The sequence below is a fragment of the Calliphora vicina genome, chromosome 3 (genome assembly GCF_958450345.1).
Source record: "Calliphora vicina chromosome 3, idCalVici1.1, whole genome shotgun sequence".
NCBI classification, from domain to species: Eukaryota; Metazoa; Arthropoda; class Insecta; order Diptera; family Calliphoridae; genus Calliphora; species Calliphora vicina.
The window spans coordinates 43,042,981-43,054,544 of record NC_088782.1 but is presented as its reverse complement, the minus strand read 5'-3'; the positions used below and the strand labels follow the sequence as shown (position 1 = coordinate 43,054,544).

Here is an 11,564-nt window from a genome sequence, read left to right as displayed (position 1 = left end):
GCATTTGCAAGTTGTCAGTACTTTGCCTGAAACGAGCCGAGAGAAGGAAAAAAATTTAGTTTTTTCTTCAGTGGGGGAATTTTCCGAGTAACAATCTTTTAGCCCTTAATTTTTAATATAAATTAAAATAAATATCCAGTAAAAATGGCTTGCAACGCTAGCAAAGTTCCCTTGTTGCGTGTTATTGCTGTAAGTATCGTAATATTTGTTGAAAATAATTGATTAAATGTGAAAAAGTAAATTTGAGTGAGACATTCGAAGCATGGTTACGTAAATGTTAGAGAAACGTAACCAACAACCGAAATTTTTTCCAAGATTGTTAGAAATGTTTTAATAATAAATAACTTTTATTTGTGTGTGTGGAAATAGAAACGCGGTTATTCTGCCTCTGCCTGTCCCAGACCAGTAGGACAAGCTGCCAATGTGGAATCTAAACAACTTGACAACAAAGTTGTTGTAGCCTCGGCTGAAGCTCAATTGCCAGTATCTCGTGTTTCCGTAGTATTCCGGTGGGTTTTCTTATTTTATCAATACATTTTTGTATAAAATTATAATAAATATAATTGAATTTATTTAGTGCTGGTTCCCGTAATGAAACCTACGATACCCAAGGTGCCGCTCACATGTTACGCGTAGCTGCTGGTTTGACCAACAAGAATACCTCGGGTTTCGCTGTTACCCGCAACATTCAACAAAAGGGTGGTGCCTTGACCGTGACCACAGATCGTGAAGTTGTAGCCTACACCGTTGAAACTACTGCCAACCATTTGGAAACTGGTTTGCGCTACTTGCAAGATGTCATTCATCCCGCTTTCAAACCCTGGGAATTGAACGACAATATACCCTTGATCAAGACCCAAGTTGCCAGTGTACCCCCACAGGTATGATGAGTTCATTTTTGTACAGAATTGAATTAAAAAGTTGAAATAAATTTAATTTTAGGTGCGCGCCGTTGAATTAATGCACAAAGCTGCCTTCCGCACTGGTTTGGGCAACTCAGTGTACATTCCCAAATTCCAAATTGGCAAATTGTCTCCTGAAACTTTGTTGCACTATGTTGCCAACAACTGCACTGCCAACCGTTGTGCTGTAGTAGGTGTGGGTGTAGATCAGACCGCCTTGGTTGGCTTTGCCCAAAGCTTGGAATTGGCCAGTGGTGGCAAATCTGGTAGCGACTCTGCCAACTACTATGGTGGTGATGCCCGCAAGGATACCCCCAGTAACATGGCCCATGTTGCTGTTGCTGGTTCGGGTGGTGCCGTCAGCAACCCCAAGGAAGCTTTGGCCTTTGCTGTTCTCCAGCATGCTGTCGGTGCTTGCGCCGTCACCAAACGTGGTGCCATCAATGGTCCCTTCGGCAAGGCTGTCAGCTCGGCCGTTGGTGATGCCAATGTTTCATTCGCCGCCATTAACGCCAGCTACTCCGATGCCGGTCTTTTCGGTTTTGTTCTATCCACCGATGCTCAACACGCCGGCAAGGCCGTTGAAGCTGTTGCCCGTGCCCTCAAGTCTGGCTCCGTCTCCTCCGACGATGTCAACCGTGGCAAGGCTCTGCTTAAGGCTGCCGTTTTGGAAGCTTATTCTACCGACAGTTCTCTTATCGGTGAAATGGGCTTGCAAGCTGTTCTCACCCAACAAGTCCAAAGCGCTGATGCTTTAGTGTCTGCCATCGATGGTGTATCGTTGCAAGATGTCCAACAAGCTGCCAAGAAGGCCGGTTCCTCAAAATTGTCTGTGGGCGCTGTTGGCAATTTGGCCCATGTCCCCTATTCTTCAGATTTGGCTTAAACTGCTGTGTTGTTTTAAACTTTCATCTAATCTAATTTAATATTATAATTGTAATTCATATTGTACAACAAACAAAACAAAAAATACCAAATTGAAGGCTAAACCTAACAATGTAATGAACAAAAAATACAAAATCGATAGAGGTTTTTAATAATTCTTGCAAGCCATTGTTGAATCCCCCTGCGCTCCAGAAATAATCTAGTAAAAGTTGTATTAAAACGATCGATGTACTGTTAAATTATAAAAAAATAAAAAGAAAAAAAGAAGTTCTTCAAGAGTTTCTTAATAAATTAAATAAAAATTCATACTTGTGTGAACTGGTTATTTGGTAATTTAAGTTTTTAAAAGGTCAAAGGTCAGTGTAAATTCATTTTAGGGGGAATATCGATTTTTTTGTGCAGTTTAAAGAATGTTGCAAATGTTTTAATAATAGATTAGAAGTGGGAGCGGAAATTATACATACAATTTGCAAAAAAATTACATGAAGATGTAGTTCATCCAAATGTTTCAACTGACGAAGTAGTTCGCTGTATATGAATCATCCATGATTTTAAGGCTAAACTAGATAATTTTTGAGATAATCGATATTGAAAATTATATAAATCGTTTCATAAATGAGTGAGATATGGACGAATGAAAATATTTGTTTGGCAGAAAAGACATTTGAAAATATTTAGTAGAAAAATAAGCTTTTCAAAACTGTATGCCACAGATTACACATATGAATCAGATGAATAAAAATTGCCCGGGAGTTTTTCCCCTTTTCTCATTTTTTCTATTCAAATTCAATGGGAAAAAACTCCCGCGGACAGACGGATATATATACTTTGTGGGGTCGCAAATGCCACTTATGGCGAAGGGTATAAAAATAAAAGAATAAAGTTCAAAATGGTGGTGGTTTAAAAAGAGGGATAAATATATTTCACACTCGTTGCCTATTGAAAATATTATTTTTTCTCTAGCTCTGCAAATCACAATCCTTGAACATTTTTTGACAACTGTCATTTGATGCATACCTGTAATAATCTGTACAGTATGCCACAAATCAGCTGGTTCCAGTAATATGGAAATAGAAAACAAACAAAACAAAATGTTAAAATGGTTGTGGTTTCGAAAGAGGGACAAATATCACACTCGTTTCCTATTTAAAATTGTGTTTTTCTGCCAACCACAACCATTGAAAATTCAATGTAGAACGGTTCGATATTAGTTTTTTGAGAACTGTCATTTGTTTCGTATCTGTATTATCTGCGATATATGCTAAATTATTGTAGTACCACAGCAGTTTCTTTAAAATCGAATTAATATTCCTTTCGAATCGAATGAATAATGTTTTAATATAACTTTATTATATAAATGCTGTAAACTAATCTTTACATACATCGAGTTTTTTTTTTTAAACAGTACAACTTAATTATTAGAAGAAAGAAAAAATATTATTTTGATCAAATAGTTATCATACAAATAGGTTATATTCATCAAGTTATAGTATATAGCTTTGGAAATATTTAGTTAATAAGACACATGTATAAAAATACTTAAAACTTAAAGATAAGCAACAATTATATATAGAAATGAGTAATAGTATTACATTACTAAATTACAAAACCGATGCAACTATAATGAGCACCAGTAAAGTGAAGATAATCACCCAATAACCTGAAAATTATTTAAAATAATAACTAAATTCGAATCATTTATTACCTAAGTATGTTTTAAAATATTTACCCCAAGTACTGCTATCTCTTCTATTAACCAAACCAATATTTCTGGTCTCCAAACTAACACCTGTTTCCACTCTTTCTATGGTATTGGCCAAATTATCCAAAATATCTATAGAAATATATTAAAAAATATTTTAAAATAACTATTTTCATATTTTTCATATTATTTACCATTTTGATCTTCCACTTCTTGGCCAAGTTGCGTGGCCAAATGTTTTTGTCTGGACAAAGTTTGGGCTAAAGTATCCAGTCCTCGATTCTGTTCCTCTAGCATATCAATTTGTTGCTGTTTCAAGGTCTGTACATCATTTGCATCAATTATGGGTGCAGCATCACTATCTTCTCCATTAGAGTCAACTCTTGAACCCGAAGAGCTGGGCTTTTGTAATAAAGCGGCTCTATCATTGCTGGCGGAGTCATTATATTTACGTTGCAATTGTTGCCTTTGTGTTTGTAGAGTATCCAATTGTCGTTGTCTGCGGGCAATCTCCTCCAAAGTGCTATTAAATCAAAAATTTTATTTTCTATTTTCTTCCTTTCCCTTACTATTTCTTACAGTGTCTTGCTTTTGGCTGCCTCATTCAGCTTAAACTTTAGCTGTTGCAATTCTCGATCGTGTTGTTTTAGACCCACTTGTATGGCTGCCGTAAAACGCTGGTATTCTGGTGACAAATGCTGTTTGTTATCCCTCTGGTTTAATTGCGATAGCAAGGTATTACTTAAGCGATTGCAAGATTCAAACTCAGTTTGCCTGAAAACAATACAAAGAAACTGGTATTTGTAAGCTTTTCTAATTGGAAATTTATAATTTACCAGGAATCTACATCCACTAAAGCCATTTTAGAGAAATTTTCTTGAAATTCTAATCAAATATAGGGCAAATTTACGAAAAGAAAACAAAAAACGAAATTAATTGTGATTAATCAACAGAATGATAACATGAAACAGCTGTTGTGTAGAAAGAAAAAAAAACAAAACAGAGAGGAAAAAGAAAAGAGAGAATTGGAGTTAAAACAGAGATGTTATATTTCCACTTGAGGGTGGTCGTTGTTTGAAAGAAAAACATGGGGAAATTATAATTTTTGGGATTTTAAGAGACAAATTTATATGGGGAAGTCATATTTTCTGTGATTTCACGAAACAAATTGCATTAATATTGCAGAAATATAAATGAATAATATTCTATAAGGATAAATAGAATATTTTGTTGCAAATAATCGTAAGAAAGAATTTCTCACTTGGTATTGTTAATTTAAAATATATAAATGTCTATAAAAAGACTTACAACGGCTTAATAAGAACATTAAATCCATTGCAATATATGTAATTTTACCAGACTAAGATAAATGATTATGATTCTCTTTGACTAATGATCTAAATTTTCCGGGATATCAGTTTTCTCCTGCAGATGTACATTCTGACCGGTAGTTCGAATTGTTTTTTTTCATATTCCCAAATTATCACACCATATAAAATATTATTTTAGACTTGGCAACCCTATCAGCAACATATGTGTAACAGTGCTACCAACTGCCAGTGCATTCAGCCATTAAGTGGCTGAATTACAGTGAAAAATCTTTACAATAAGAATGACAGTGATGGTAAGTTTGTTGTGATGGTAAGAATGTGTACTAAAAAGGCTAGATTATTAAAAATTAATTTTTATTTTTATACCCTTCACCATAGTCATGGAAATTAAGATAAGGTTCTGAACTCACCTATTGAAAAAATCAATTTGTTTCAAAAAAATCAATTTGTTTACTGAGTGGACAGTTTCTTGTCCACGCATGAATTTCTCTCGGAACAAAGTAATAGTTTGTCATGACGGGCGGTTCTAGGTACTAAATCATTTGTAAGATTTGCTGGGAATATAATGAGTTAAAAGAAATTAAATAAGTTTTATTTTTTTTTTTAGCTGTAACGGTATTTTTTCTTATATCGGTTAAGATTTTTTAATCGTTTTTAAAGTAAATTCATATATTTTGTGTTCTTCTTACCGAATCTAGGAGATTTACACGTTTTACTTTCGATTAAACAAATCGTGCGATTTGCAGAATATAAATTTTCGTTAATTATTCGTTTTTGAAAATCGTTCGTATATGAAATCACTATGTGGATTTACATATCAGGTGTGTATTTGTATGATCAAAAAATATAGCTGGTTTCTCCTTTTAACGACACACATTGGTTTCAAATGTGTTTAAATTGGTACTAAATTGAAATTTAAGAATTCAGCTTTTTTCATAAATACTGATATTACCTAAAACTAGATAAAATACTATATTATTATGTGAAATTTCAAACATCTAAGTTGCTTACATATTCCGTAGTTGGCTGTCAAATTAAGCAAACTATTGGCGTTTTCATATAAAGTAGTAAAACTTGAACATTAATACCTACAAGTGCACATTTTTTTAAGTTAATATTTATAAAGTTTTATTGTAATGATGAACCTTCAATTTCAGGTATTTATTTAGGTGTAAACAATACTTTTCATTATCAAGCGATGTCAAAAAGTACTGCAATAAGTACCATAACACTAAATTGTCCATCCCTGATTCAGCCATTGAACGGCTGAATTAATGTGAAAAATCTTTAAAGAAGAAAAGTTTAGTGCTAAAAGGAAAAATTTTCACTATAAGAATTTTCCCCTTTGCAGAGTGTGTTATAAGCCAGCTTACGCGTGTTACGTTACCAAATAAAAAGTTTTCATAGCACAGTTAAAAAGAAAAAGTTTAAAATACCCATAAGAAAATTTAAATAAATTATAAAAAACGAAACAGCAGCAAACCAAACTAATTTCAAAAAAACTTAAAGGCAACAATAAAACAAAAAAGAAGACGGCGCCAAAAAGTTAAAAAAAAACAAGAAACGCGTTAAGAATAAAAAATAAAGTTAAAAGCTAAAATTTATGTCGCCCACAAACAAATAAAGAAAACATTGTTGAAAATTAACGTGCTAAACAAAACAACAATTTTCCTAGGAAAAATAAAATATTTTTGTTAAAATAAATATAGAAATAAACCCAGTAACACACGTTTTTGTGATCGCTCAAAAAGTAAAATAAAATTGTGTATTGAAAAAGGATTTTTTTTCCAATTAAAAGAAAAATAATTCCAACTAAAGCAAAAGATCCCAGCTAATTTTTATTTGCCAATTTTAATTGTTGTAAATCTTTTACGAATTAAAGAATTTTTTGTGTGTTTTTGTAAAAATAGATCGAAAAAACAATTGCAACTACAACAATAACCAACAACAAGGAATTGTGAAATTTGTTTCTTCCTCTTTTTAACGTAAAATAACGGTAAGTTTTGTATATGCAGAGATTTTTAACTGTGTTCTTTTTTTAATCATCATTCCTACTTGTGTTTTTGTTGTTATTCTTTAAAAAAAAACATTGATTTTCTTATTGTATGTTTTTTTTATAATCCTTATGTGGTGGTCGTTCGCCTTAAAATCATTAGAATTGTGTTAAATTATAAATTCTATGGAAAGAATAACGTTTACAGCATCTTTTCCTATCTATAGATTTTGTTGCAAACCATGAAAATCAGTTTGTTTTATATTCTTCCTATTACTTTTTAACTCTGACTGGATGGCTGGCTGGCCATTAGAAAAACCAGAAAATCGAATCTTTGAATTGGGTCACTGTGTCACAACAATACTAGTCGCAGAAACACAAAAGACATCGTCGTAAAATAATCATACACATTCACACAAACACACACACAGTCAGGCACATCCATCCACTCTCACAGACATTTTTGCACATTATTTCAGTAGTGTTAATGAAGCGATTTTTGTTTTTTAAATAATTTATTATTGCAATTATCTCTCCGCTTTTAAAGTGAATTCACATATTTTGTTGTTCTATTTATCGAATCTAGGATATTTACTCGTTTTACTTTCGATTAACCAAATCGTGCGATTTGCACATTGTGTTTAAATGTGTTAAAATTGGCACTAAATGGAAATTTAAGAAATAAGTTTTTTTTTGCTTAATTACTGGTATTTGCTGAAACATTCTACATCATTATGTAAAATTTCAAAATTGCTTCCATATTCAAATTAAGCAAAATATTGCCTTTATACAAAAAAGTGCGTATTTTTTATTGCAAGTATGACTTAAAAATTAGTAATTTTTATTAAAATTTTTAGCTTTTATTTTGAAATATTCATTCGAAGTATTGGCAATTAGCTATGATTTCCCATCTTTCTGGCAATAAGTATATAGTTTCCGCGCCAAAAGAACTGCTCATCTTTTGAGGCCAAAAACAAATCAATTCAATTTCGGATACTCTTTTCTGAAGTGAAGCGTATACCAGAGATAGCGTTCTGCTTCGATCGAAACAAATACTAGGCGGATGTGGCAAAACTTCCCAGCTATTTTCTAAATAGTTTTTAACAGATTTTCATCTCTTTCACGTTCAAACCGATAAAACACATTCACCATAAGCTTCGATGTGCTTTAGCGGCACTTTTTTTTTTTTTCAAAATAAAGAAGTAAATCAAAACCTCCCGCATCTGACCAATTGTTGATAGAAAATTCGACATTTTCAAAACTTTGTTGTTTTTGACAAGGGGCAAGATGTGTATATAAGGCGGATGATGCAAAACATTTCAACCACTTCTTTGTAAATAGATTTTAACATTTTACTGTTTCATATCTGGCCGCATATTCTGTGAGTTTTTCCGCCAATTATCTCTTCAAATGAATTAGTTGTGTTCGGTACAGGCACCCTGTGTTGAACTGTCCAGATTTATGAATCTCATTTAGATAGGACCCATTTGGTCTCAACAAATACAGGTCATTACCTTAGCGCCATGGATATTTGGCTTTGGTGTCGAATCGGCTAGTTGGCCGGTCTTCAAATACGATCTATTACGCTTCGTTTTGTTGATTCGTCGCAAGTAATGATTCGGTGCAAAAATTATTTTCTTTTATAGAGTTCAAGCAGCATTTCAGACATATAAAATCGTTTCTCAGCTTCAATTCGTATGGTACCCAATTTCCCTGCTTTTAAGTGAATCCTGCTTCTAGCAAACGTTTTGAAATTTCTACTTGAGTAGATCTCAATGGTATTGCAATCTCTTGTTGAGTTTTACAACAATCTTCATGGAGTAAGGCCTCCAATTCATAGTCTTCAAACTTTCGAATTCTTAGTCTTCAAACCGTATCTTCTGAAACGCACAAATCATCTCCCGCACGTTGAAACAGATGAAACACATTCACCAAAAGCTACGGCGAGCAATCGGTGTGTTTCAGAGGCACTTTTTTCGACATTTTCGGAGCAAAAAAAACTGTTGTTTGCACTGACAGTTATGTACCCTTCAAAATTACATATAAGTTGTTGTTGTAGCAGCATAAACAGTTTTACAATATTCAAACAGGGGGTTCAGTTCAATTCCAAGGAATTGTGCTACTTCGACTGGATGAATAAATCTATAGGACGTAGGGTTGGTTGAACAGTTGAATATGTGCAGGGTGTCATGAGTACCCTGACCACATGTTGTGCATAAGTGGAGCACGACAAGGTCTATGCGGGACCAGAAGGCATTAAGCCCGTTGCTCCATCCTGATCTTAGTTGTGTCTGAACGACTATTGTTTTACGCGGCAGAATCTTCTCAGCGTCTGCTATCCGTTGTGGGTAACTTCCAAGTACGACATTCTTACGGTATCCTGCTACTGCGGAATTGATGGCGTCTCTGTGAATGTCGCTCGAAGCTGTCATATACGAGCTGCGATCAAATGAATGCTGCACATACCTCTGTAAGCTCTCCTCGTATTTGCGTAGGTCCTGTTTGACATGCATCGGTAGAGACTCCAACTGTGTGATGTCGAAGTTTGGATGACTCCTCCGGTGACATCCTAGAAGAAACCGTTGACCGGTAGAACCTTAGTTTCATCGTGAAGGTAGTGTTCGGAGCTAATTTGAAGGCAGCCTGTAACGGTCCTTACCGACCAATCGTCTTGTTGGTAACTAGCAAGGATTCTTTGTCCATACTATAAGTACTGCCGGTTAGTAACTTGAGGACCTTGTTCCTATTTCCTATTTACTTTGTTGTGATAACTGCTGGTTACGTGCAGTGATGAAATTGTGTATGTCATTGAGATAACCATTTACCATACCGCAAATCTCATAAACATTGTTAATTGTTGCCAATATAGTGCAATATTGTCACTTTATTTATATTTTTGTCTCCTTTAAATTTCCAAACAAATTTAAATTACATAAATTACAATAATAAGGTTTGAAAAAATTTGGGAATAAAGTTTAGTCCACAATTTCAAAATATTAGAATATATTAAAAGAACTTAGACCCCTTTCACACTAGGCAATTTAGTTGCGCAAGTCTCTTGTGTTTGTAGATGCCAGAGGTAATGTCGGGTTAAGAGACTTGCGCAACTAAATTGCCTAGTGTTAAAGGGGTCTAACGAAATAGTTCTTATCAAAAAGTTGTATACGCGTTTTTCAATTTATCTGCTACCATATGCAAATCTTGACATCACTGTTTTTCTTCTATTCTCCTTTTAATACTTGTAAAATGGCTCTCAGACTTAAACCAACCATTCACAAAATAAAACAGCAAAAATATATTTAAAAAAAAAAAAAAAACGGCAACAACAAATCTCTACATTTTTCTTGTTCCCCATACAAGCACTTGTTCTTGTTTTTCTTGTCTTGTGTTCTTCGCTTACACTAACAAAACAAAAAAACTCCCCATTTTCTCAGCCATCCATAAAAAAAGGAGCACACACTAATACTCTGTGCTCTAGCACTAACAACAACTCTGTTTATGTTTAAGATTTACTGGCCGGGTCGAAACGTATCGGCTTGTGCTCTAACAATAAGCACCCACTTCCCCCCCTTCCAACAACAAGCCAACAACTAACTATCTGCTGCAAAATATTTTTTTTGTTCTCCATTCTAATGGACAATTTTAACACTTGCAGTAGCAAAATTGAACACGATTACCAATAAAACTTGTTCTTTAAACTTTTAATTTTCGTCCAGCAGCAAAAAGAAAAAAAAAACATTGATTGCAAGAGATTGTTGTAAATTGTTTTTTAAAGTAATTTTAAAAGAATTTTTTCTTACATTTTTTTTAATTAATTTTTTTGTTTTATTATTTCATAAACATTTTTTTTTGTTTCACAAATTTGTTTTTTCTTCGTCGTCGTCGTCGTTGTTTGTTTGTTGTTCCCTTTTATTTAGTTTTCTTTACTCCATATTTTTTCTATTAAACAAATCTATTTACCTTTGCTGGTGGCAACACATGTGACTTTTCTCATGGTCAATTTGTTTTTGTAAATGTTGTTAAGTTAGTGAGTGAGTGTGTATCTGTTTCTGTATGTGAACTTTTCATAATTTGTTTTCAAAAAAAAAAAAATGTATATGAGAGTACTCTACACTTGCTTTGTGCATTGTTATTGTTGTCTGTAAATTACAATAATAACAAACTGACTGACTAAGTGACGACTCCCTCCCTCATGCAGTTAAGTAGGTAATGTTTACATGTGTCTATTCATATCTAGTTGAGTATTTTTGTGTGTAGTATTGTTTGTAATTTGATATGCTCTTTTCTTTTATTGTAACATTCTTGATTTAATTGCTATTTTTTTAATTTCAAGTGATCATCTCAGAAAAAAGTTAATATCAACAGTCATCCCTAGTTAAGTGTGAATGATTGGTTGTAATTAAGTGTTTTTTTAGGTAAATCTTTAAATGATGGAAAATAATTGATAATAAATATATAAAGCCATCACTAACATGTTTGCAATATTTATAAATCAAAAATATTTTATATTTAATCAAATTTATGAATATTTTTCTATAAAAAAGTATTGATTTATTGTACAATTATATTGATTTAAGAAGATACAAATGAGTATGTTAAGCTCGGCTTACAGCGAGTGACAATACAAAGGATACTTTTTTCGATATATTCCCCAACTAGCGGATATCAGGCTTCTGCTACTTCGCTAAGACCCCTTTCACACTAGGCAATTTAGTTGCGCAAGTCTCTTGTGTTTGTAGATGGCAGAGGTA

At 33.4% G+C, this 11,564-nt stretch overlaps 3 protein-coding genes across 5 annotated transcripts in view; 2 read left to right on the top strand and 1 right to left on the bottom strand.

Annotated features, from left to right (window-relative positions):
* The first annotated feature begins 13 nt into the window (after nt 1–13).
* LOC135955819 (cytochrome b-c1 complex subunit 2, mitochondrial) lies at nt 14–2,109 on the top strand. The gene is made up of 4 exons (XM_065506180.1): nt 14–189; nt 370–509; nt 578–881; nt 943–2,109. Exons 1-4 carry the CDS (start codon nt 145–147, stop codon nt 1,786–1,788), a joined length of 1,335 nt encoding a protein of 444 aa, XP_065362252.1. The 5' UTR covers nt 14–144; the 3' UTR covers nt 1,789–2,109.
* Nucleotides 2,110–3,115: 1,006 nt separating this feature from the next.
* On the bottom strand, nt 3,116–4,468 carry Syx8 (syntaxin 8). Its single transcript, XM_065504149.1, has 5 exons — nt 4,326–4,468; nt 4,069–4,263; nt 3,684–4,012; nt 3,517–3,621; nt 3,116–3,447 (listed from the first exon to the last, which is right to left on the bottom strand). Exons 1-5 carry the CDS (start codon nt 4,349–4,351, stop codon nt 3,389–3,391), a joined length of 714 nt encoding a protein of 237 aa, XP_065360221.1. The 5' UTR covers nt 4,352–4,468; the 3' UTR covers nt 3,116–3,388.
* A 1,686-nt stretch (nt 4,469–6,154) lies between these two features.
* The window catches only part of bol (boule), a 203,920-nt gene continuing 198,510 nt past the window's right edge, over nt 6,155–11,564 (top strand). Inside the window, exon 1 of one of the 3 annotated variants that reach the window (XM_065504147.1) lies at nt 6,155–6,816. The gene's annotated coding sequence lies outside the window, so the exon portion shown is untranslated. The remainder of the gene's footprint in view (nt 6,817–11,564) is intronic. The other 2 variants (XM_065504144.1, XM_065504145.1) reach the window with 2 other exon arrangements.